Source organism: Chelon labrosus, assembly GCF_963514085.1.
Source record: "Chelon labrosus genome assembly, chromosome: 14".
In the NCBI taxonomy this organism is placed as follows: Eukaryota; Metazoa; Chordata; class Actinopteri; order Mugiliformes; family Mugilidae; genus Chelon; species Chelon labrosus.
This window is the reverse complement of record NC_140347.1, coordinates 26147988-26175935: the sequence shown is the minus strand read 5'-3', so window position 1 is coordinate 26175935 and position 27948 is coordinate 26147988. Positions and strand designations below refer to the sequence as shown.

General features: G+C 40.6%; 1 protein-coding gene across 2 annotated transcripts; it reads right to left on the bottom strand.

Annotated features, from left to right (window-relative positions):
• Positions 1 to 31: 31 nt before the first annotated feature.
• On the bottom strand, positions 32 to 27948 carry LOC311499269 (inositol-trisphosphate 3-kinase A-like). 2 transcript variants are annotated; one of them, XM_084560195.1, is made up of 12 exons: positions 27457 to 27948; positions 23311 to 23449; positions 22773 to 22929; positions 21527 to 21811; positions 19198 to 20112; positions 7796 to 7895; positions 7274 to 7311; positions 6961 to 7136; positions 6075 to 6279; positions 4377 to 4478; positions 3722 to 3793; positions 32 to 3199 (listed from the first exon to the last, which is right to left on the bottom strand). In XM_084560195.1, exons 2-12 carry the CDS (start codon positions 23355 to 23357, stop codon positions 2990 to 2992), a joined length of 2307 nt encoding a protein of 768 aa, XP_084416321.1. In that variant the 5' UTR covers positions 23358 to 23449; positions 27457 to 27948; the 3' UTR covers positions 32 to 2989. The 2 variants fall into 2 exon arrangements, with proteins under 2 accessions (XP_084416321.1, XP_084416322.1); XM_084560196.1 differs by having other exon boundaries at positions 22773 to 22926.

The window sequence follows — 27948 nt, the reverse complement described above, 5'->3', positions numbered from 1 at the left end:
ATGATACAGAAATCACACAAACAAACAGGTGTTTCACCAAATACATTTTTATAGGAACAATCCAAATAAATACACAAGCCTCCAAAACCAGAACAATATGAAACCTACTTACAAACAGCTGTAAGTGCACATTGTGGAGCATAAGCAATAGGTCAGACAGCTGGTCTTAAAAGAATAGTTAGAAAATTCAATGTTTGCACGAGCTAGAGATCATATCTGTATGTTAGAAATGAGGCTACACCCAGCAGCTAGTTAGCTGAGCTTAGCAAAAAAAAAAAAATAATGTAAAACAAGGGGAAACAACTTGACTCACTGACTTAAAACTCTTTTTTGTTTAATCAAGAAAGTTTAGTAGTCCCTGTTTCCAGTCTTTAAGCTAAGCTACACAACCCAACTACTGAAGGATGCTTCATATTTAACTTACACACCAGACACGCACTTCCTCGGCTAAATCTTAGCAAGAAAGCTAACAAAGGCATTTCCCAAAACGTCTAACTATTTCTTTAAGAAGGCACTGCATGAAGTTGCAAGCTACCTCTTTCTCGTCTACGGTCACTGCAAACTTTAACGGAAAACTATGGCATTTTAAATACAAGTCATAACCAAACTTTATATTTACCCTCAGTAACCTGTTACACTATGAGACGTTTTTTGCTCGCCTTCGTCTGTTTCAGTCACTGCTGGTATCCTCCCACACTCAAATAAATGGCTCCACTGAGCCAAACACCATTAATCGTTTCTCTAAAAATATCCTCCAGTTTGAATATAAGATGTCCACAATGTCAGCAACCCGCCCCACGGTTTGACTTCAGCTCCTATGAGAACAAAACGCTGTAAGAGCCCAGGATTCAAAATGTCACAGTATCCAGTGAACTAAAACAAACCAACAGTAAGGTTTAAAAACTACAAATTAAGAGCAAACTGTTTAGAGGATAATAAACATGCACCCATGTAAGACTAAACACAAAAAAAACCCACGTATAAGGCTAGGAGAAAAATAACATTTAAAAGTAAGAAGGTACTTTCAGTTATCTGACTTGGCTTTGTAATGTCAAGGCACTGCTGTATAGCTTAAATACGATTGTTCATGGCTGTAAGTGTTCCACAAGATTTGACTGAAATAATGTTACAATAAAAAAAAAAAGAACTACATCAAACTAAATAAAACTTACTGTACATTGTGAACAATCCCAACAAAGTGTGAGAATAGTGGTAAGTGTTTGGCCACTACTATGGACAAATATGTTACATATGAAACAATGCCCCCCCCCCCCCCGCCAGCTCCACTGAATCGCCAGTTCATACCAGATCATTTGGTGCTGAAAACCTCAGCGATCAACCTGCAGCATCTAAGTTCTGTTGATTAGTTTGGGGGTTTGTTAAAGTGAAAAACATCTAAAAGACTACTTTTTCATTCCACACACCTTAAAACGGATGAGTAAACACACTCAGAACTGTATCATCTTTACCGCTGAAAGGATAATTAAGTGCATATTTTGACAAAAAATAGGAACTGTGCTGAAGTTGTGTTCTAACACACAAAAAATCTAATAAAATGTGAGTTCAGTTATGATTAGGAGAAATACAGCCCACTCTCTTTAAGGTGGAGCTTCACGGATATTTAAGGGAAAGTAGCCAGGAGAACTAGTCCAGTCAGGACATTTAAAGTCAAATACAGGAGAACTCACGTTTTTAAAGCCACGACAATTTAGTATGTGATTACAGTGTCTTTCAAAAGATGAGGCTAGCATAAGTGCTGGTGTGTACAAAAATGAAGACAACGACCTTTGAAAGGAAATCACATGAATGGCTTCATAGATAATTCTGGTGATAGTTTCAATCAAGAACAAATACCAAGGAAGACCAAAACCAACAATGAACTGGGCCTAAGAATTTTTAGTCTAGCTCAATCCTGACGTCATTTAATTATGTGACACGTTTTTTCATCTACAGCAGCAATAAGCCTTTAAGACTGCTCCACTTTCGGGGAGGATCCACGACTGAACAGTTGAAATCCTGGTGTGCACTCACCTATGAAGTTCTCTCTGAATGTGACAAGCCCTGATCTGAATGTTGCAGTTTGACTTGAGTGATTTCTAACATGTGGCTATCGTTGTGAAATGTATTTGCCTAAAATTAGATTACAAACCAAACTACGTCGGAAAATTCAACACTTCTCTGCTCTCCCGTTTTAGCCCATTCAACTTCCACATCTGTATTTAGATGTAGTTTCCGTCTCTTTTTATACTTTTGACCTGACTGAGGAAACAATTCAACTAATAACCTGCCATCTAAAGATAACAGTTTAAAAAACAGCACGGGTACATACAGAATAACGCCCTTTGATTTGTATTCATTACAGTATTATAGTAACATAGGTAGTCATTTTGAGTGAATGACATACAGTTTACATTAATCTACAGCTGAAATAGTCATCATAATGAACTATTGGGATTCAGAGCCATATACACTCAGGAAGCGTTGAAAGACAAATTGACTCATTGTTGGTTTTGATTTTTCATGGGATTTGTTGACAATATTAAATGATTGAACATCCCCTAATTAGGTCATCTACACTTTTTTCTTTGAAACTGAGAATTCATTTAGTAAAAACTTGTTTTCACAGCAGACGATTTGATGTGTCACAGCAGTAAAACACATATAGTACAACAAATAATATTAAAGATATCATGCCATTTGGTATAGAGGCTTCTCTTTTGTGAGGAACTGAGCCATTGTTAATGTTATTAGTTTCCTGTCAAATTGTCTGCTGTGAAGACAAAAGGCCTGTTAAGATCTGGACTGTCTGCAGGATATGAATGGATCTAGCCACTCATTCATTCTGGATAACGTGGTTTCCAACATGAGGACTAGCGTCTCACTGAGTCACTGAGGAAGTCCGAAGTGTTCCCCAGAGGATTGAGGAATGAATGGAAGTGGCTGCGTGTCCGAACGTTCACTTGGATTATTTAAAACCAACCCACGGACTTCAAGTCTCAGAGTTCACCATGGATGAAATGATGTCCACCAAACTATCAAGTCCAAACAGGTAACCGTCTTCTCTGTTCCCCTCTACCCATGACGCTCGGTGGGTCAGTTCCTCCCCGTCAGGAAGAGGCGTGGTTTTCCCAAAGTCAATCATCCAGACTTTAGCCCGTCCCTTATTGTCATGAACGAATAACAAGGAGCTGCCGATCACCTGCACAGACGCAAAGAGGCAATGAAAGCTGGAAATGCTTACAAAAGCAGGTTTTCACTCAACGTTACGTGTTTGTTTGTTTGCATCTTTTGAAAATTCTATTTCACTTCCTGTTTTGTGATGTCAGCGTCTTACATGTGTGCTGGTTTGCCTGTTTGAATGTGTGTGTGTGTGTTTGTGCGCGTGAGAGTGTGAAACTGAGTGCGTGCCTGTGCGAATGTGTGGTCAGGGCTGTTTCTGTCCAGTTTCCATGACAAGACCTGCAGTGTCAGCGTGTGAAATGATGTGTTTGCTTGACAGAGACAATGCCACGAAATTAAACTTAAGACCAGTAACACATACAAAGAGGGTCTACAGTGAAACCAAATAGCAATAAACCAGGACTGCTTCAATGTTTAAGTTTTGGTTCATGTTATCATGTCTCGAGGTCATCTGGCTTAAAGTTTTTCGTAATGCTTTGTGGAGTTAATTTATTTGCTGCAGATAACACTGTCTTTTTCACCACAGGACGTGTGTCTTTACCTCATGGGTTTTGAAGAATGGGGAGATCTCCAGAGTGTCTCTGATTTCTTTGAGTCTTGTTAGATAAGCGTTCTGCATAAACCAAAACAACAAAAAACAAGTTTTTACTGTATGTAATTTATTTAGTTCTGACGCAGACAGTTTTATTATCGGTGTCAACTGAGCTGCTGACAGGATCAGCTCCAAACTCCATCCCCAAGTATTCAGCAAAGTAAGGATTTTAATAGCAATCCTCATCATTTAAGAAGCATGGCATGAATTTCAACAATTGCATTTCTACATTCATGGGTTTCACTTACAAAGCCCTGATTACCCAATAAAAGACAAACAAATGCTATGAAGTAAGGTACTTTTTTAACTTGTGTTGTGTGGACCAGCCCCATCATATACAGTAAATCATGACATTTCAGTGTGGAGATTTGGTTTAGGGCTAAGCACATAGTGGTAACGGTTAGGGTAAGTCTACAGGAAATGAATGTAAGCCTGTGTAATGAAGTGAGTGTAATGAAGTTTGTTTCCCATGGGGTTGTTAAAACAGCTCTGAACAGGTCAACTTTAAATTCCATCCCTTATCTGTTTCTCCGTCCCACATAGTGGTCAATGATTTTGACACACTAACACAATATAAACTACATACACACACACACAGACTCACCAGTATGTCCTTATTTCCTTTGACAAAGTCGTCAAAGGCCGTAGTAACTTGCTCTCTCGTCTTTGTCTTCTTAAAATCTCTGTTCACTGTCCCGTCCTCTTTCTGTAGAGGAGCAGAGAGGATTCGCATGAGAACTGACTTCATGTGAGAGCTCCCGGTCATGTTTATTTGCAGTGGTAATGTAAGACAATAACAGATAATAATATCTGGAACAGTATGGTATATACTGTTTATATTTACTTTTCTGCCACACACTAAACTACAACTTCCCGCCTTGTCAAAGGGAAGATGAGAAAGGAGGACGGACAAAAAAAAACAGAACACACAATGCACAGAAGAAAGGAAACAGGAAAGGAGTGATATTTTTAGAGACTGAGCCTTAAAGCAGGGAAAGGTCACTGGCTCTGTGTGTGACCAGAGCATATACACAAGAAGAGTGTCTTTTAACCCCCAAACCTATCATTTCTTTGGTCATTAGACAAACTTTGGTACAGCAGCTTATGCTTCTTTTCATTACTGACTCATCTATACTTTTGATTAACAGATTAATAATGAACATTCATGAAAATCTAAAAAAAATCCTAGTTTTCATATTAATTTAAATACAATTAAATACAGTGAATATGATCCCAGAGTAAACATAACAGCAGATATTCATGTTTATTCATTAGCTGCAGTAAAATCTGGTCACATTTGCTTTAAAAATTCACTAATAATAAATTATCAGACCAGACGTTGAATAAATTAACTTGTAATTTGGTGATGAATTGTCTCAGCTTTTCTGTCTTAGTCTTTCCTGTGTTGTCACAAACACTTAGTCAGACTCAAATGGACCTGTCTCTGGGGTCCTGCTAACAAAAACACTTCAGTTATTGTTTTGTGAAATGTTGTGTAGAATAAAAAAAGAATAAAGTTCATATGAAGGAAATAATCCGTCAAAGTAGCATAACATACCATACAAAAATCCATATCTGGGAGTTATAGTAGGACATGTTGGTGAAACTTGTGGCAGTTGTGGTAGATGTTGTGCAGTTTTAGCAACTGTAGTCCGCGTATAGTAGTGGATCTTTAGAGAAGCAGTACCACTACTATTTGGCGACCAGTTGGTGGGTTCAGAGTGGAATAAATGAACTATTCCTATTCTGCTGGCTGCTAGGCAACAAGGTACTATTTAGAGACAAAACTATTTTTCCCTTTCAAGTCTGAGCACAGGACTCAGACACACACACCTTACCTGATTGTCCCATGTTTTTTTTTTTTTACATACATAACAGACACATATGAACTGCACAAACTGCACATACACACTTTATACTTCTAGTATAGACACACACACATTTCTGTTTCTCGGGATAACCCTCAATGTCATGGCAACAGACCACCAGGAGGCCGTGAATGTCCTTATATAGCCATGACCCTCAAAGAGACAAAGAGATTTGTGTGTGTGTGGGTGTGTGTGTGTGTGCGTTCAATGTCAGTCCCAGATGCCAAGGCCTATACAGCTGCCACAGACAGGCCTCATGTACGACAAAGGCACTCGTGCACATATACATACTACGGAGGAAGTTTCTGGGCAAAACAGGAAGTTAGATCATGCCCCTGAAAGACACACACACACCCAAACGCAGATACACACAGAACGCTGGAAGAAAGGAGGGAAGGAAGGCGGTACACACAAATTTTCTTTGTCAGTCTTACCTTGACTCCCTCTATTCTAAATCCCAGGGTAGCTGTTGAGCTTATGGTCTCTCTCCACTGCATGTATCTGGGTTTGGTCACCGCCTTCTTGTCGTTTTCCTCTTGCGTAGGCGCCTGTGGTTCGACCTCGATCATTTTCTGATACATGTCGGGTCTCGGGGAGGGCTTCCTACGAGCCTTGGTCAGCTCTTCCTCGAGGTAGGTCCTGAAGCGTGAGAAAATAAAAAAGCAGGTGGTGGGCGGTGAAGACACTGGAGAAGCAAGTGTGCGTGAGAGACACGATAGGTAGGCGGCAGAGATGAGCGGAGTAGAGAAGATGCGTGGAAGGTGTCTCTTTCCAAATAGCATGACGCAGCTGTTTTACAGTTTAAAGGATCCTTCAAACAATCATTTCCAAATCATTTAAATATGGGGCTTGTTTGAACAAATTAGTTCTAACACTGCATACTCCAAGACCGCACTGGAATGTGTCAGCATTACTGTTCAGCCAAGAAATAAGAACCATGAGACGATCACACTGATTAAAAACAAACCCTTGGATTAGCTAAAAAGAGAAAACTAAGGCAAATGATAAAATTGTAACTCACTGTTTAGCAACGGGTTCCCTTTTAACTATATTTTATGTGCCATGAGGGACTACGAGGGTGCTTTCATTTGGAATTTACCTCCAAACAAAGTCGTTAGTTTGTGAGCATAAATGTTGTAATATCACATTAAATGCTTCAGTGAGCACATAACTTGTCAGCAGGAAAACTGTAAAACCAGAATAACATTTAACTGAGAGGGATAAAACACAAAACAATGTGTGGTTTAAAGTCAGTCGGCCCCTGTAAGACCTAAAAGCTTCAGCAATCATAGTTACAGTATGCAAATGATATATGATTACCTTACTCCCATCTTACAATCCATCACACATGGGAAGTCAAACTCAGCCAGCAGATCCTCCATCTGGTTGTATTTCTGGCCATCCTTCTCTACGTCTCCATGGTAACCGGGGACGTATGGGCGAAGCACGTCCCTCATCAGGAGGGACAAACAGCGTTGCTCACATTCACAATGTTTCTAGAAGATAAAACAAATTACAATTTTAGACTCTTGGCTGGGATTTAGTATTAAACAAATGTGGAAACTCTCAAAAGCCAGAATGGATTTAAATAAAAAATTCTTGTGACTGGTAGTAGGCAGAAAGGGTGTCTTACTTTTAATATACGGCCGTTTGCTCCTGCCTTGAAACTCCCTGAAAAAAAAGACACACTTTTACTGTGAAGCAGCTGCAGAAAAGAAGTGCTGAGCTTGGCTTAGGTTAGCCAGCTTGAGTAAGATTAGAGGTTGTTCTAAACCAACACTTGTGATTTACATCACCTTTACCCATTCCTATTCCCAACCATCCTCACACACATTTCACCTGAGGGCCATGACCACAAAGTACAAGCTCCAACAAAGACAACATAAAGTAACACATTCTCTTTGAAAAACTAGCCACTGACCATCAACCTGCAAATACAGTAAGACAAGTTGAGTAGAGACGAACAAAGCGGATTCCAGATGATGAAACATCCAGTGGTTACTTCGTTGATATTTGTTTCAGGGCTATTAGGAATGATGCCGTAGCCCTATGTTTAGTTAGGTAAACCTTGGCTGTGTGAGTGACACAAAGGCCTTCATTCTCTTATTCTCTTGAACAATGTAATGGATGTGTGAGTGTGCGTGTGTCCACATACCTGCGTGACCAGCCAATTGAATCCAGGGATATTTCTTCTTGAAGGACATGACAAACGGCGACCAGTGGACCATGTTTTTAATCTTCTTCCAAGACTTGTGCTGCAAACAAAAAAACACAGTGGTGATCCTGTGATGATAATGACAATGATCTGTTGCCAAAAGTGCGCGCTTTCAAAAAGAAATGTACCTCTTTATCTCCACCACAAACTACTCTAGCCATATGTGTTACTGAGGATGCAGCCTGAGCTGAAATAAATGTGAGTTGTTTATTTCAGTGAAACTATTAGCCCAAGGTCCTCCTCCCCTAAACCTGTTGTCTTTCAGCGCAATTATCTTTCAACAGGTTTAATGGTGTATTTGTTATTGTATTCTGTGTATTTGCTCTTCTGATTATGCAAACTATCGGGGCACGTATGAAGACATGACTTTCAAAGATGAAAGAGTTAAAAAATTGTATGTAAACTAAGACTGCTAAATGTCAGATACCTGAGGTGGTTTAAAATTATATCCGATTAAGGAGGAGTCACACAATAAAGGAGATAATAACAGCACAAAACACACAATGTGATATTATTAAGATTATCGTGCAAGAACAGGGAGCCTTGAAAGTGTGATCTCACAGGGAAGCCAATGTAAACAAATGGAAACTAGTGCAACAACTTTGCTATAACTTTGTAATATTTTGCATTGGTAAAAAAAAAGTGTAGATAAGAAAATGGGTGCAGTCAACACAAGTTTCTGACGTTTCAAACTTGCAGTTGTAATGTCTGTGAGCAGTACTACGGTAACTAATTACACACTGGTCTTTTAACGTGGACAGAGTTCTTACAGTCCTTCGTTTAAGACCTCTTCTTTGTCTGATCCACTGCTTGTTACAACCTTGTTTAATGACCATGAGCAACACAGTCCGTAACACACTGTATGTGCGTACACACACTCACACAGTGGGGTATCCCTGACCATGAGGAAGCTGCCTGGTTCTCCCCCTCCCTCCCTCTCTCTCTTTTTTTCTTCAGTTGTTTTAGAACATTTTAACCAAACTCGGAAGGACCGAGTCGGGGTTTCCCCTGGTAACACACACACACACAACTACACACAGCATTTTTCCAAAGGCTCTCCCTGTCCCTGGCAAGGACACATTGAACTGCGGGACTCCTGCCACACACAGACAAAGAAATGCAAACACACACACACACACATCCATTCAGGAGGAATATGCTGTCTCTGACAGACAAACACACACAGCATTTCCAGCATTTTTTGTTTTTTGTTCTGGTTAAAATCCAGGCTTCCACTTTTCTTTCTGCTGTTTTTTATGATGGAAAGTCAAAAAAGGAGAGAAGCTCCATTAAGTATTATATTAATATTTAAGTGTAGAGGAATTAGATGTAAAGATGCGTGTTTCGGTTTGCAGGAAAAGGACAATGCAAATTCTAAAACATGACACAATGAAATTGGCAAAAACGTGATGCTGAACTTGCTTTTCCTTAATCGGACCTCTTAACATTGTCCCTTAATACAGTATGTCAGTACAAAATAAACCTCTATTATGTCTCTGAGCAGTATTTTGGTGCATGCCGCACCTCCCTGCTCCCTACAGCAGATAACACTGTTCCGAAATAAAATACTGAAGCCCTTAACTATTATTTATGCCTGCAACATTACATCAGATGGAAAGATTCCACATGTCTTGTTCTGTGGGTTTAAACAATGCTTGGCTGTACAGCTCTGAGACGGACAAACCAGCGGATGCAGCAGCACTGAAAACATGACAAACCCAAAACGTCTTCGTCTGCCATTAAAAACATATCAACAGAAACATCATTAAAAAGGTCCTTCCGGTAAGAGGTGCTAACACTGCAAGTGTCCTGGAGCAAAAGATCTTAAAGACGTGATCTCCCACACAGAAGATTTCCTCTGGTCTTTTAATACCAGTAGGAATAATATTATGTCTAGAAATAACCAAACAAGAAGAGAAGCAATGTGCAAGCAGTAGGGAAAGAGAGAAAGGATAAGATAAGAGTGAAGAGGACCATAGAAGGAGATATATAGCCCATGTCACATAATCTGGACCTGATGAAAATTCATCAGCTGATAGCATGACTATCTATGGTTAGATGCACACACACACAGGTCTTCAGACTCACACTCCTTCTCTCTTTCTGAAGAGTCAAATGAGGGGTTTTTCTCTGCATCAGTGGAGGATTGAGAGAAAAAAAGCTCAATCTTATAAAAAGTAAAACACGCTCACACATTCCCATGTGAACACATCACATGGTGGAAAGTAAAACTTAGGTCAGAGAGAGCAGCAAATCTTCCTACTATCAGGACTGTTAGCATTTGCCTTAAAGGCTCAGCCTTTCTAGAAGGATGCTAAATTGATTTACTGGGTAAAATCATGCTATTGATTAAAAACAGAATGCTTTCTTTGCGATTTCAGTAAAACTGGATAGTATAGTTTAAAATATGATGACAGTGGTCTGAAGACTTTTACTGGAAAACATGATCAACCGACATATCTCTGTCACTGTTTCCGTCTTGTGGTTGAGGGACATAGAACGTAATTCCACACCGAAGACCATAAGAAAAGACTTAAATAAGTTAACTTAGTTGAGTCAACCTTCTGCTATTTCCCGTCATCTTTAGCCAGTTAGCGAGAGAGCAAATGCATCAGGTTATCATCTCTACCAACTCAGAAAGTCATTTTTCTACCGTGTTTCCCACTGACAGCTGGTGTGTATGAGCTGTGAAGGGTGAGACAGAGAAAGAGAAAGTCTGGGTTGTTGATGTGTGACTAATAAGTGGAGGAGAGGAGAGGAAAGGTGGAAAAAACTAAAGGCTTAAACTACATTGCTTAATAAAATCTAACTGCAGCAGAATAGAGATGTCAAGCATCACTAAACAAGATCTAAGTTCCGATATAAAAGCTTTCTGTGGTAGTTAATGCAGACCTTGACTAAAATAAGTAAGTAAATCTGACCATATAGGTAACAGTACCTGACGACGTTGGGTGTTGCGGCGGTGGATGATGGTAATGATAAAGATGGCTCCAACTGACACAACAACACTCCACAGTGAACACAGCCAAATAGACCACATGATGACAGACGGACTTTCAGTCAGACGGACAAACGGACAACACCGATTATCTGTCCCTCTCTGCTGAAAACCCTAACTCTTATGCCCCACAAAATTTACACGTTTGTCTGAGTGTGCGCGGGGACAAACAATTGTGGGTCATTTGATTGGCAAAACAAGAGGACAAACACAATATCGCCATGCAAATTTCCACAGAACATTTGACGGACTGAGACAGAGGTAAACGCTCGTGAATACGCACAATGTAGAGGTTTCACAGAAAAGCAAACAGCACCTGCACAGTATGTCCGTGCATGTTTTTCAACTTAAATATGTATGAAGGCATCATTGTGTAAACCTTCACGTGTCTGTCATATGAGCGCTGCTGTTGGTGAGGTCGAGACGCAGAGAGATTGTGACATAAGTTGCGACACAGGCTCAAATGAACAAAGGGAAGCATCTTAAACAGGAGCTCACACACGTTCTACGGTGACCTTTTGAAGCCACTACAATGCAGCCTATAACTCAGCACCTTTGGGTGCAGCACTGCATCACAAACTGCATCTGAGTATTTGTAAGGTTAAAACAGCCCATGCACACAAATATAGCTTCACATTATTTTATGAAACTGTTTGCAAGGACAAGGATAGTTTATCTAAACTGGCTGCCACAAACACTATCTTTATCAATGAATCAGCAGATTCTATTTTTAATCAATTATTCAATTGTTTGAAACGCATGAAAAATAAAATAAAAACCACAACCGCTGATGTAGATGATGTATTCAAAAAGCCTAAAAATATTAAATTTACTAAGCAGAAAAGACACAAAATCCATGCAAAGGTTTGGTCATTTCACAGAACAAATAATTTTACATGGTGGATTATGTTTTAGGTTTTCTTTATACTGAATTCTTTCTCTATTGACTAATGAACCTGTGGACACTAGACTTGTCTCTGTAATCAATGTAATCTGCACAGGGATATTCCTGCCTTTACAGAAGTCATTTATACCTTTTCATTCTTGTACACCATGAAAACCAAGTTTAACATGCTTGAAATGTGCAGCTGTATATGGTCCGTCGACGTGCGTAGGCATGTAGCCTCAATTTGGTACGGTCAACGTCTGTTTTTGTTGTTCCTCCGTGTCAGCGTGTAAATAGCTTAACACTATGCAAACTGTCGATCATTAGACACCCACGGGAAAAAAAAGGGATGTCCTCAAAAACAAACTGTTCAAAAAGTCACCGTCTTCAGCAAATGATGCACGATCATATGCATGCTTCTAGTTGCTTGAAAAGCACTTCATTTATTTTGCATTTAGACTGATAAGTTTGCATTTATAGAAAATTTGTCAAAATGAAACTGCTGAACTGGTCGAGTTCTGTCTTTGTCTAGAAATTCCCTCCATGTCAGGGTCTGTTGTCTTTCGGTCATCTCTATGCGGCGGGCTTTCTGCCTCTACTATCTCTATCCCCAGACCAGCTGGATGACAAGGGGAGAGCAGGACAAACAGTAAAGTTTCCATTGAGCGAGAGAGAGAGAGAGAGAGAGAGAGAGAGAGAGAGAGAGAGAGAGTGAGAGAGAGAGAGTGAGAGAGAGAGAGGAAATGGTAAGCGAAGGAACTTCTTGCAGACAGGAAGTGGGGGGGGTTGCCGCTTGCCTCAGCGACAGTATTTTCCACATCCGCCGCTGACTACAAACAAAAGAGAGAGAGAAAAAAAAGGCCTTGCCCTCTGTAAACAACAGAAAGAGCACGGAGGAAAAAAGAAGCTCTGAGGTGAAGAGGTTTTATTGGCCCCTTGATTATCATCTCCAGAAATGTACACCGCGTTTTCAGCATGCACATCTGCAGATATGTTTTAACACACATTTGCATAAGACAAGTTACTTATCACACAGTGGAAAGTTCTCACATGCCGTATTGATATGGTTGTCACAAACAATATGCACGGATGAATGGAAATCTGATGTTTTCTCGTTGACCAAGAAGACTAGGATTACATAGGGCAACTAGATACCGCTCATTTGCATGGAGAGAGTAGTGGGAGAAGAGCGCAGAAAAGCTAAAAAAAAAAAAAAAACTCGGGGCAAAGGGTAACTCTGGGTTACAAATGTGTAATGTGAAGAAGCAGGGGAAACACTGATGCGTGCTGATGTTTTCAACGGAGAGGCACGGAGGAAACAACAAGCCTGATATCGCTCACCGCAAGGTCCCCTTGCAGATACAAATACTGCAACTGTCTGAGTATGCAAAGTTTAGACGTAGTGACACAGAAATAAACTGCAGAGAGTGTGATGCCAGCTAAACAACACGCTTCAAGACTGCATGATAAGTTTCTTAGCAGCAGCCAAGGCTGACCAGTGGAACAACAGCTTTGCAAATCTGACAGCTACTGAAAGGTGAGAAAAGGGGACACCTAAAAGAAAAAAAAAAGTGTGATGTGTTTGTGATGTGGCTGTTTTTCAGTTATGTTGTAACTCAATAAGTTGAGGCCACTGTGGAACATTAAAGAGCGTATCTGTCTTTAGATCTGGAGTTGGTTCTAAAACAGTGCGCAAGGAGTGCACCCACTTACCAGAGTATGGTCTGTTTATGCAACCAGATATTGAAAAATGAAAAACTGACAAATGAACAAACTAACCAAGAAGCCTATCCAACTTCTGCAGGAACTCTTACAGCTATTACATTTACTATAAGTGTAGTGGACGTCCAACTTATGTACGAGGCATACTCTGTCTCTGCAGTCATGTGTCACAAGCAGCAGGGTTTCCCCAGGGTATCCAGTACTGACAATACACTTTCAGGAAAAATGTCAGCTTCGCTAGTATCGGGCCAACCTGACTCCTCCAAGCCTGAGGCAACTCAAACATGCAGATGCATGCCATCTCACCACAACCTCACGCAAAAATACCAAATAAAGAGTTGACCGGTGTTTCCCCTCTCACAGCAAACCAAATACACACTCTCTAACACATACAGTAGAGTCAGACACACACCCATACACTTACAGACTCTCGCACACACGAGCACACACACACACATACTGCACAGCTGTAAGAGGGAAACTCGGTTTGACGTCACGGGGTTGCTAGGCAACTTGCCGCCGTGGTAGAGAAGATTTTCCACTGGAGTGTGTGTCTCAGTATGTTTGTGTGATATTTTGTGCACTTGAGCTGCAGTTGTGCGGACACAGAAAAGTTGTCTAGTTCAGTGCAGTGCAGTGCATCACGAAAGCTCTGTGTTTGAAGTGGAGATGAGTTTAGAGACACGGCTGGATTAACAGAAGTTAAAGAGGGATGGTGAAGATTAATGAGGGGTCAGTGTGTGACCACTTCTCAAAGGCTCGTACAAAGGGGATGTGAGTCAAAGTGACACAAGTTACAGTATGCTTGTGAAAGCAAAACAGGGATGAGTGAATAGAAGCAGACGCAAATAGCAAAAGTTTAAAAGTGGTATGTGCAGAGGGTGTGTCGATGATGGCGTATGTGTTTTAAAGTTAGTTACAGAGGTATGGGCGTAGTCTTCTTACCAAATGACAAGTTTGTTTATATGACCGATCTGTTTATTTAATAGGTGCAACTTTTCAACAAATGAATGGTGTATCGAGAATGCATGGCATCACAAGCATTACGCACCGTGAGTAACAGCACTGCGTCCGCTTCACTTATAGTGTGACTTTCAAAAGTCCTGCCCAACTTCTGTTCCGCCGTAGCTTCTGCTCCTCTAGTTTTATTTTCTCTCAACAACCTTTACTCACACACACACAAAAATACGCTGAACGTGATGCTGGAGGTTTCTCTACATAGTCTGAGGCTTATTAAAAATATAGCTCCTACTAAACGCCTGCGAGTTAAACAAAATGGCTAGATGTTGTAATTGTTTTTAGGGCTGCAATGACCAATTAAACTGGTGATGATTTAAAAATGTCACAAAAGAGGGAAAACAGCCAATAAAATTACCCGGCTGTTTATTATATTGGAACAACAGTCCGAACATTAATGACTACCAAAACTAGTTCATGGTTAATATTCTGTAGATGTAAATGGACTGACTGACTAGCTGTTAAATAAAAGAAATTTGATGATTCAGTTTATCAGCAATGACAGCTGGGATAGGCTCCAACCCCGCTGCGACCCTTCACAGGAAAAGCGGTTACAGAAAATGAATGAATGAACGAATTTGTCGGCAAGTACATTTGAATGCAGAGATACTCATTATGATCAGAGCCTTGTGTGTCCAAACTTACTGCTGTATCCCATGATTCTTGTTGATTATAGGGATTCCTTCCATAAACCTTCTTTCTAATGTTATTCAGCGAGGCGGATATTTTGAATAGTTACTTTAATCTTTATTGTCTTAAATCCTCTAATGGCTAGACGTAATATTACATTACCAAATATTTGCATTTGCTCCAAGATGTTTAGTTTGAAGCTACTCTAATGTGGGTGGCAGCTTAAAGATAATTTACACAGAAAAGCAAACAAGCGACTGTCATCTCATTAAAGGCTCAGATCTGAGGCCGACGAGAGTCTTCTTCTTTTCTTTCTTTTTTTTTTTTTAATTCCATAAAACTGAAATCGTGCAGAATGAAAAAAGAAAATACTGATGCCAATCTATGGCAGGTGTCTTCTTATTGCAAATTTGCCCAAACTAGAAAAACCTTGGCAGCACACATGTGCCTTCTAACCTTGGAGAGATGCCCAGCTGTCAAAGGATCAGCCAAATTGTGTCTATATATGGCTCTGTTCAGATTCCAGCCTTCCACTTACACACTTAAAAATGACTTGATATAATCCAAACAGTAATGACCATAACAAAGAAGATCTGTTGGTACAAAATAAAAATGTCACGCTGACTTGTGGGTGAATAATCCAAAAGAATGCGTATTAATTAAACCCACTGTGGATGACAAATATATCTGCAATGACGCAGAGCTCTTAAAAACCGTGATGAATGTATTTTTCCCAGAGAGTGCAGGGAATATTCCTTTTCTTACACACTGGTATGCGTATAGTCGTTCCTGAGCTACACTTACGCATCTGTACATTTCCTGGTACGTCTTCAAATGATTTATGTTATGAAAGATGTCCTTATAGTGTTGTATTTTCATTGTTAGATGCTAGATAAAGTTCATTCCTGCACCAAATTCCACCAAAAAGTAAAAATACATGCGTCCCTTCATGTCAAGACAACATAGCAAGCATACAGTACACATTGCACCCCTTCTCTTGTCTGTCTCTATACCAGTTTTCTCTGTAGCCCACTCTGTTTTTCTCTCTTTCTTACTCTCTCAGTATCACTCCTCTTCTCTCTATCCTCTCTCCTACATACCTCCCACACAGGCGAGCATGCTTTATGTGTTTCTGCACGTTTGCCTCTTGCACAGATACACCAGGTTTCCTTAAACTACGGATCAGGAACTGTGACAAGCTTCAGACAAGAACATGCATAACCCACATGTTTGACAGCTCTGTGCTGTAATGGGGGGGGGGATCCAGACTTCTACGACAAATGCCAACAGGAGAATCTCTCTCTTTCTCTGCCTGGATAGAAAAAAAACAAAAACAATGCCCGGAAATATGCAAAGAGCGATACAAACACTATTCAAATCCACCAGCCAAATTCATTTAAGCAAATACACGGCAGCGCGAGCCACACAGGAGAACTCGGACATTGGTTTAGGCTGGGGGATTATTGGATTAAATATGCAAGCCACTTTAAATGTATCCATTTGCACGATATAAAAACTATTTGGTTAAACTAGAATGTCATGCACTTCATATTTTGATGCTGCTGTCTTTTAACAAGGAGCACTTCTCACTTGTAAAACAAGAGAAAAATTATTTGCATCACAAAGTGCTTAAAAGAGGGACACTTTTGCGACTGTCACTCTGTTTCAGGAACAGTGGTAAAATCAGTTAAACAATCCTTCGTTAAGTCATGTTTCAAAGCAGAAGTGAGTGAGATGGGCTCTTGAACTTTTCCTGGCTACACTAAAAGCATATCTACGCACCCACCTACACCTTCCTACACACGCACACACACAATACCCAAATAGGCCTCAACCTCGTCTTTGAACTGTGTCCAAATGCAGGCATAGTGACTGGCAAATTCTCTTTCTTTTTCTTTTTCTATCGCCCGCACCATCTTTCACAGACACTCCTACATGGACACAGGTTGAGGAACCGAGCAAGTCTCGCTAATGTCAAAAATTACTCAGGCAGAGGGCTCAGGCCAATTTGACACAGGAGCACTTAGCAACATGCATAGTCACATTCAAACAAACAAAGCGAGGTGCACAATTAAGAGACTTCCGATCCACATTCACCAAGACACGGGCACCTTTCTAAATTCCCTATTTTATGGCAAATGGACCCCGATCCGTGTTGTGTCTTTTTGGTCAGTTTTGCGTTATATCCGCGGTCTTGTTTTCTCCCTGCACAATCCTCACTGTGTGTTTTTTATGACAACTAAGCTACTGTAACCAAGCAATTTCCCTTGTGGATCAATAAAGTTTATCTAAGTCTAAGTCTAAGTGTTGGGTTTTTTTTGTTTTTTATTTGTGTGTGTGTGTGTGTGTGTGTGTGTGTGTGTGTGTGTGTGTATGCTGTCAACGTGCCAACTACACAATTCATTGGAACTGACGATGGTGGCTTTACGCTACGATTCGCACACCTTGAAAACAATGAAGACGTGGAAAAAAAACAGACACACATTATTGCAGCACGCATTCTGAGCAATTATCGGTGTCAGATTCACATGCCAAGACAAACTACTTCCAAGATTAATTGCAACATTACTGCACTAGACAGGTCTTGAGTGTTGTATGCTAATAACTCAGAATAATACTCAGAATTAAACTTCAGCTGTGGGTATTTATCATGCCTACATTTGCTAGTCATCACCATACAGTATATACACGCCTTACTACGCTATTTATGCCTGATGACCGGCTTAGATGAAAGAATTTACAAATGTTTTAAAAGTCAATGTCAACATCACGGTTTAGCTACTGGAAATTGTGAGAGCAACGCATCTTATAGCTGATAAGATTAAGACTGGACCAACAGATAGATGACCTGACACTAACTTCACTATCTTCACTATTTTCAAAATTACACATTTAGGAGATACACCCATCTATAATTTCAGTGGTTTGCCTTATAAAACACCTTTATAACAGTAACAATGATTTTGCTTTAAAAGTATCATTTAATCTTGAACAATGGGTATTATATATTCTTTTCGTGTCATTTTGTGAGGGACTACTTCTCAATGAATTCTACCTAATGTCTGACCAAAACACTGGATCTATGTGGGGTGTCCCACATTCTGTTGTGGACTGTAGAGTTTGGAACGTGTTACAACTACAACACCAGCTGTCATTTGTTCGTTCAAGTCAGTAATCTAATTTTCTCGTCTCTCTGTGCTCACTTCGGGACCATTTTCTCAGTATACTGCAGCTCAAAACAGCAAAGTTACCATTCCATGGGAACATAACCGTCTTGTTGTCAGAGCTCTTCATAATCCTATTTGCTGATGGCTATTTCTTCCCTAAAGTAAATGTATTTCTTGTTATGTGTTTACTGACTAGTACACAGACTTTCCAGACCTGATTATCCAGTGAGAACAGTCTTCTGTGTTTGAAGTAGAGGTGTAGGAACAGTGTGTTTATGCACTAGCTAAAATTGTCCTGAGGTCCAAACTGTCCAAATTGTTGTGTTTTGTGAAACTCATGTCTTAGAAGTATTTTTTCTTCTTCACTTTCTGGTCAAGTGGTTACAGCACACCTTGTCTTTTCTCCCCCAGTCAAACCTTCAACTCACACCAACAATGCACCAGGAAGGATTCACAGACTGCAAATATAACACTAATAAAACTCCAAAGTTAAGTTATTTTAACAAAACCAGGGAAAGACATGTCTTAGTGATGCATTAACTGTGCTGAGCAGGTTTCAAGTCTCTGTGAATTGATTCTGAAGCCGCACTGAAATAAACCTAAACCAACAAGGCCCTAGAAGTTGGAAAAATGCATATTTTAACAATTACACTGTCACTTGCATTAATTGTTAAATGGCTGTGGGTGATGTAAGCTGTAGGCACAAAGGATTGGCTCAAGAAATGGTGCAAAGCCATTGGAACTGTTCTTTATAGTTCTTGGCTACCCCCTGAAGTTCACAGAGAATCCATCTCGTTCTTTGACTTCTCCTTTGGGGATTCTAAAGGGCAATCTTAGCTAAAGTTTCTAAATATGACCACAGAGTCTTCTGTGTAAGTTGTAGATAGAAGCACACACACTCTCAAGCTTTGAATCTACTTACCGCTTTCTGCTGAGAACTGAGGAGTGCAGGGTTAAGAAGGTGCTCTCCTTTCTCCGTGTCACTGGAAATATCATCCTCCGACTCCTCCCAAGAAGAAGAGAAACCGGCCGAGGAGGCAGAGGAAGAAGACAGCTTCCTGAGAGAGCGAGTGGAGAAGTTTGGACCGGGGCTAGAAGTGGGGCTAGGGGTGCAGCATAGTCCCTGGTCTGAGGCAGGGCCTTCAGAAGTTTGAGGTTGGCTTTCCTGGCCGTGGTCAGTTATTATGACTGCAGGGATGGAGGGAGACACGGAGGAAGAGGGGTCGGAGGCGAGATCAGGGATGTCCAACAAACAGGAGTTCTCGCTAGATGGGGTCTCCAACCTGTTTCCCTCCGTCTGAAGCAGCATTTTTTCATCAGATTTTTTGGTCCGTTCTGTTTCATCTTCCATAATTTGTCTGTTTCCAGCCTCCCCTCGATCTCTTTCTACCCCCTTTACTCTCAGTACTTCTCCTTCTTTTTTCTCTCCGTCTGTTGCTGCGTCTTTGATTAATGTCTCAAGTGAACCTTGAACAAATAGTCCGTCTAAACAAGGAGCTTGCATCATTGTTTCTGGATGGCAGTCGTTGTTATCAACCAGTGTCTTGTCCTCTGGATTTGTTTTAGTAGCACTGCTCTCCCTCTCACCTCCTTCTCTCCTTTCTCTTTCGGTAGTTTCTTCCTCCCTTTCTCTCCCATTTTGGACAACAGAGGGAACTTTAGTCTCTTGTGGGTGGGTCATTGGGTATTCAAAAACTGTGTTTCCTTGGCTGGGATGGGAAGGGGTTTGGCTCGTCGCTCGTCTGGGAGACCGGGGGCTGCGTTGGAGCTCACTATTAAGCACCTGGGCACGAATCCCAGAAATGTGGGCCTCGAAAATGCCCACTTTTCCCCTGACCTGAAACACACAGAGAAAGCGATGGTCGTAACTGAAGCTATAGTTTGGTTTCCTTGGTGTAACTGTAAGTTTCATTGGTGTAGGCAGCTTATCACTGCACAGGTGTACTTGTAATAACAGAACCTTATCTGATGTGAGAAAGATGAACTGGCATGCAAAAAGTCATAATAAAGCACCAGTGCTAAGGAATTTAGACTATCATTTTCCATGTCTGGCACTACACAGGCTGTTTTAAAAAATGAACTGTTGGCAAGCTCTGAATTCAATGTGTGACTGTCTACAGTTTCACACAGAGTACTAATGTACACTGGCTTTCCACTGAAAATAGAGAGGCATGAAGCGAAGCAAGCAAGAGTTTGAAACTGCATTTAAACCTATAAATGGTGCGTATGTGAAATCTTTACAACATTTAAGAGAAATAAGGTTATGCCTTATACTGATTTTTGTCATTTGAATTCCAAACAGTCTGTATTGACATCAGCTTGGTTCAACTGTGGATTAGTACAAAAAAGACAAGTACAAACAATAAAAGGTTAGAAAACACATGTTATGTTCATCTACAAGCTTGATTTCATGATGGATAACGTCAAGTAGTAAACGGATATTGATTAAGTTATGTACCAAGGAGTGATTATTTATTAACCTTTATTTAACCTTGTATATCGCACTAAGGTTAGCATTTTCTTTTTCCAGGATGCCCTGGACCAGGAGGGTAGCAAATTTTCGACAGTTGAATCTTAGAAACATTAGCCTGGGAACCAGACGTATCTGAGAGCTCACGTTTCATTCACTCCGGCAGAATCCATTTGGCCCTCATTTCATTCAAACACATTTCCAACGGGTTTGCCAGTGCCGGTCCAGTGCCAGCCATTTATCTAATATGGGTATGAGTATGACTGGCTAAGTCACATGTTTTGTTGCTCTGACTGGTTGTAGTCCCATCCAATTGCATACAGAGGCACTTTGGTATGTGTCAGTTGATAACACCTCTTGGATACAAAAATGAACTGAGCAGTTCCTGACTAATTTGCATTCGGGCATTTTTTTTTGCTGATGCCAGGCTAAAGAGGCATTGTTTAATATGAAATGTAATCTAACAGCTCTTTCACAGAATGACAGGGAGTAGAAGTCCATTTTTGGGCTTTCCAATCATAAAAACATAACAAAGAAACAGCTCAAACCTGCATGGTCCAAACACATTTTTTTTTTTTTTTTTTGCTTTGCTCAGCTTTCCAAGCTAGAGTACTTGTTTTAGGCTCAGAGAGAGTAGAGATTAATGGCATTGTTATGATCTGCCCAATATATCAAAACTAGTAAAGTTTTAATACATTTCCCTATATTGCATAAAGACTCTTAGACACAGACAGACGGGTAATATATATGAGACAGATAATGAGGCACATGTAAAAATCACCTCAACGTTCTGCAGCTCTCTGTGAATCTGAAGCAGCTGTGCCTGGCGTCTCCTCTCCTCTCGTCTCTCTCCTCCTCCCGTCTCTCCACTCCTCTCCTCTAGCCCGTCTCCTTCAGCTCTCCCTTCACCACCGGGCGAACTTAGGCGTCGGACGCGCTGGCCCACATTGACGCCTAGGAGCTCCGGGCTTCTCGGGGAGGGGGAGCGAGCACGAGGTGTGGGGCTTAGGGTGAGCGAGGCCGAAGGGGGGAAGACAAAGGTTTGACCAAAGCTTCGAGGGCTCGTCTAAGGGAAGACAAATAAGATGGCTTAAGGGGCGAACCAAAACTATTTACTTACATCAAGTAAGGCAAAGGTGAGAGACACTAACATTCACTAACTGAGCAACACATTACAAAAACTGCAAGTGTAAACAAAAGCAGCCATTTGGGCTTCTTTCCACAGTTTTTCCATTTACTTTAGAATTATACTAAACCTACAGTGTGGGATTTTAACATAGAAATGTTCGTTACAGTCACACCCTTGCCCTTGGCTGAAGAAAGGAGTAACTGTCACGATGGTGCAGCTAATAACAACCTGGGGCATTGAGTGAGGCAGAGCCTATGGCAGAAAAACAATGGCAGGAAGTATCCAAGAAAACCATCTGATAGTCTAGTGAAAAAAACAAACTCTATGGATTACAGTCTGAAAAAGAAGAGATCAACAGTGAAGACAAACGCGGATTAATGTTGGTGTAGTTGTTTCTAAGTTGAAAGCAAAAGTAAAATCTTAAAAATAGAAAATACAAGTCAAGATTTATTAATATCAGCAGTTAAAATAGGAAATGAGTTACACAACAATATCCACTGTACATGTCGTGAGCCTATAGGGGGCGGGGCCTGAAACTTGAGGCTTGGTTCTCATGACGAAAATACTCTAAATTACGGGATGTGATAGCAGCAGTGAAGTACACCATGTCCAACTAAAAAATCCTGAAGTTTCACTATGATAAGTTTCACTTTCATTTTCACCACTACTCCCACAAAGTTATGGATGGTATTTGAGACATGTCACGCTATTTCCGGTCCACTATAAGTCCATGCTGGGCTTGCCACAGTCCTGGCAATTGACGGGAAACACTGTTATCTATCATATGTTTGCTTAAACGTGCTAGTGTTTCAATGTAAATTATGACATTTTTGAGAAAAACTGGAAAATACGTAAATAGTATTTAACCATCTCAAGGTGGATGAGGTGACCGAGGTACCTTGGGGCTGGTTGGGCTGTAGAGACCTCCACCTCCACCAAGTAACTGGCAGTAGGTGCTCCGATCTGGAACTGGCAGCACAGGTCTGGCCACTGGACTGGTTCTGGCTCGAGAGGAGGTACTAGAGGAGCCTGACTGGGTGTGAAACTGATTACTGCTACAGAAAAGGGAGGAGAGGACAGGATTAATTTGTATGTACAGTATTTAAAAGACAAACGCAAAACACTTCAACATACTGACTGTAGACAAATTGTACACTTCAATAGTAATATGCAGAAGCTGTGAGAAGCTGCCAAAGCTTACACATAAAAACAGTTAAAGAGGAATATAGAGGAATACTTTAAGAGACAATTATTAACTTAATAGAAAAAAAACAGTGATCTTGCCAGTCTGGTCTAACAGCTTCTCAGTGGCAACAAACCATAGTGACTGTTTAAAGTATGCACTTCTGCTACAGAGACTCTCCAGTAAAAACGGATGTAGTCACAAAAAACTGAAAAGGCAAAGGACCAGTGAGACATATGAAACAAAATGATACCTGTTCATGACTCCAAGCCCATTCAGGTTCAGGGCAGAGGCTGCCATTCCCGCGGCCAGGCCAGGGGCTTTGAGCGCTGGGTACACATCTGACAATCTCCCCTGTAGCCGCAGGGAGCCGCTTCAAACTGTACCCACCACTGACAAAAAAAAAAAAAAAAAAAAAAGACCATGGCAGTTAATTTTATTGTATCCAAGCTTTGTAATGATTAAACGTTAAATCAGATTAAAAGTTATATGGAACAACTTTATTAGGCCAATGCGTTTCGGCTAGCGGCCTTCATCAGGGTCATCCAATTTATCAAAAGCCCCTTCTGCCCAAGAAGGACAGATACTAGAAGTCATGTTTTTCCGTTCCTGGAAAGCCAACCCAAACTGCGTCATGGACAAAGACAATCGTTCATATAGTCCTGTTGTTGACCCAAAATACATATATCATAGTTCATAAAATAAATGGAAAAATAACAGAGAACGTGAACAGAGTTATACTGGAGAAGAATGAGCAGGAAATAATTTGCCTTTTCTCCTGCAATGTTCCATAAAAGCAGAGATTTTTATGACGCTTATTTGAATAAAGCAGCTGGTTTATTACACAGCTCAATATTTGCTCACCATTTTTCATACAACTTATATATTCACTCCAAAACATCTGTCTTCAGCCTAAAAATAAAATACCTTCAAGGTAACATTCTTTCAGGGGGGAAATGAGTGAGCCACGTGGAAAAGGGCAGGGTGATGGAGCTGGAGAGAAACATCCAGAGAGGGAGACTGAGAAAGGGCAGGGAGGCAGAGAAAGTGTCAGCAAAAGTAAACACGAAGGTCTTTAAAGACGGAGAAAGAAAGGTGGAGGAAATGGAGAAAAAAAGAGATGGACAAAAGATTACAGCTCGTCTGTGGAATCTCCTTGTTATGACGTGATTCAGATGCTGCCCAGAGTCAGTGAATTAAGACTTCTCCTTTTGCAGACAACACACCCCCCATAGCATGTTTCTGCTCTCAGATTCATCAAGAAGTATTTTTTTAAGATGTGTGCAATAAATTGCATTCATTCTTTTGCATAAAAAAACGTTTTAAATCTGATAATTTCAAATATAATGCTTCATTTACACTAATGTGACAAAACAGAATCAAGCTCTGCCCTTGTTTCAGGATCGTTTCATTTAAAATAAACTAGGTTTAAGTCTGATTTCAAGAACAACCATGAAATTTCTTTCGACATTAGTCGTGCAAGGGGCAAGTATTCTTCTCAGAAATGGGTCTTCGGAAACCAAAACGAGTCCTGAACCTAGACAGTTAGGAGGAAGACTGCAGAGCGTGAGAAAGATTCACAGATTTAATTAGAAGGACACAACGTCCATTCACAATACAGCAAAATACACTCTATGCAGTTAGGTTCAGACTCTGAATAATGGGTTTTGGTATCATGTCCTGCTGTTGAAATAGGCCATGCAAATAAGTGTCAGTGTGCAACAGGAGTTGACGACTAGTATTTTCTACTTCAGTATTAATATAGCCAGTGTGCTTGTCGGCAAGACTTTTACAGTTTGTAAGTAGTAACATGTAAGAAAGATGGTCGTCCCTGGTGTGCAGAGCTGTGAGTGTGAGTCCTTATTATGACATTTCAAATGTAATCATCTTAAAGACGAACTGATGAGTCGCAGATAACGTGTCTTAACAGGCGCAATAACGCAACATAACTACTCTTGCAGAACAGTCAACATAACTGCTAGAAATCACGACCTTTTCAGATCTTTTTCAGTGCAGTTCTTGAGCTATTTCAAGCATGCCGGTGACAGAAACTGCCGTGGCACATGTTTTGATAGCTGATAAGTTAAGACATCAGGTCATGAACCACAGGGTAAACATGGGTTTTCCATGTTGGGGTGTGACGCAGTTAGAGAGACAGACAGAGAGAGAGAATAATCTGAATGGCCTCTCGAGTAACTTACTAACCACCAGTGCTGCTTTTGTCACACTGCATAATCGCTTTGCTCGGTGTATTAAACGTCCACAAAGTTTTAGTGACAACAACACGAAGGGCCCGCATGAGATGAGGAAAGGAGACGGTGCAGGACACAGACTGAACGAGTTGGATGAGAGAAGGAGAAGAAAGGAAGGAAAGAGAGGCGTTTGCAAGCTATTTTGGTTCAGCTGTCTGTTCTGAATCTTTCATGCAGAAGTAGCGGATTTACTTTCTGTGAAACAGCGAGTGTGTAATGAAGCAGCACTGGGCACCAGGAACCATTCTCACACTGCATGCCACACATGGTTAGCTGCAAGACTTTTTTCAGTCTTTGCACTGAATAACGTGTCTCAATTTTGGATGGTGTGCTTGATAAAGTGGCCAATTTCCACACAGGCCCCATCGTGTACAAATGACTACAAGAGGAAAAAAAAAAAAAAAATGAAATCTCTCTGAACATCTGAACTGATAATAATGCCCAAAACATTACATATGCTTAACTACCCGTGTGCATTTTGTTGACATTCCAACCCCTTTTAACGCATATTAGTAACAGGATAGTGAAGCAAACCATCCCCATGAGCAGGCCTCCAAACAGATAGGTCAACGCTTACAGGAACGCACAAAAGTGCCGCTTTAGCAACACGCTGCTGCAATAAAAAAGCTCCATATTTAAACAAACACTGCTGCCATCATACTGGCATTACCACGTATAAACTACTTCAGAGTGTTTCAGCAGAGCCTAACGTCAGACTGAGTAGGACTGCGTGAGCGTCCACATGCCTACACTAGTGGGCAATGATCCTGCACACAGTGTGTTGAGATGTTGATGATGAGCGTGTCTCAAGCGAATTTACAAGCAGGTACAATAAGGAATTTCACAGTGAAATACATGTATCTGCATTCTACTGTTTACTCTATTTAAACCAAATTTACATGTCTGAGTGTGTAAGGTTAATAGGCTAGACTTATTTGTGGTAATATTGGATATTTGTATTGTGTTTTTCATTTATTCTACTCAATCAAAAATAATTTATTTAAGTAATGATAAATATATGAATATCGCAAAAGTAAAATTACATGCACAGCAATAGATAACTCTCTGTCTGTAACGCCCACTCCTCGCAGATGGGATCACACTCAGTGGTTCCCTAAATGGGAAAAGGACTAAACAGGGCCTTGAATGGGACCAAGACAAAATTAGAACCAACCACAAAAGGAAAAATCCGTCAATTAAAATAATCATCAGTTATTATTTTGTAATAGTCAGTTTTCAATTATTTATTTATTTATTTTTTTAAATTGCATTTTCTGTTTTACTCTTATATCAGCGTTGATATTTTGTGCTGGCTGGGAGAAAACAATCTGACATTTGAAAAAAAGAATAAACAGAATTTTTGACTATTTTAAGACATTATACCAAACATACAGGCAAGAACTATTTATAGATTAATCAAAATAATCCTTACCTTCAGCCATAACAATATTTGCAATGAATGAGCTAATAACGCCTTAACGGTGGACAGTAGTCCGATTATGGATCTGGATGCAAGTTAGCAAGATAACTTCTTAATTCCTAGCTCTAATGAATGCCAGGTCTTCCATCTGTTCCAACTGTCTTTTCAGGACAGGATGTTCAAATCATTTAAGTAGTCTGGCGCAAATTTGCATAATCTAGAAAAACTCGATTTTTTAAATCACCTGAATGTCCATATTTGAGTTTCAGTTCTCCAGGATATTTAACTTTCGTTAATTACAGTTGCTGGAAGCTAAAAGATTGGATAAGTTGTTTGGAGGCATTCAGCTTTCATGAGTTGAATTATTGCTGGATTTGGATGAGCATTGGATGGCATGCAGTCAGACTCCAACCTAATGCACGTGATGCCTTATAATGTTTCTGTTTATCACTGACTAGCAGCTGAATTCACAGAACATATGTATCATAGGGAGATTCTCTAGCAGACTAAATGCCTTCAACGTATTGATTGCTTAATAGTATTTAAACAACTTAAGCAGCCAGTTAGACATTTACTGAAAGAATGTCTGTGCATGTGATCCTAACTACCAACAGCTTTCACTCCCCATTCAGTCGAGGTGGTGCTATTAAAGACTAATAAACTCTATCACACAGCAATAATCTCAGATGGAGGTCTTGACATGACAGCAGGCCGGGTGTTACCTTACCTCAGCCCCGTCCCGTCCCCCTCCAAAAGCTTCTCTGTTCGAGTTATATTACTGCCAGACACCAGCAGTAACAAGGATGAGTCTTCTCTGTCAAACTCCGAGCATGTAAAAGACAGCAGCCGTCGACCAGCACCGACTCTACTCCTCCTCTTGTGCGGTTTGGGTTTCTTCCATGAACGAACTTGTTCGACGCAGCCGCCGGTCCCCTTTTTTCTACTTATGCTTCTTCACCCTTTCGCCAAAAAAAAAAGCCTCCTCCACGAAAGAAAAGAATGCCTTTTTGTCACACGAGCATCTGGTTGTTTGTGGTGAAGAAAAACTTCAACTTTCAGGCCCGTCCTTCAACGACATTCTTTCGCAGTTTGCTCTCGGATAGGTGGTTTTCGGGGAGGTTTCTGTTGTCATGTGTTGCTCGACACCTCTCTGTGTTCGTAGTAAGGCGCTGTTTGTCTGAGCGTTTGAAGCCGGAAGCGACCAGGCAGTGTCTCTCTC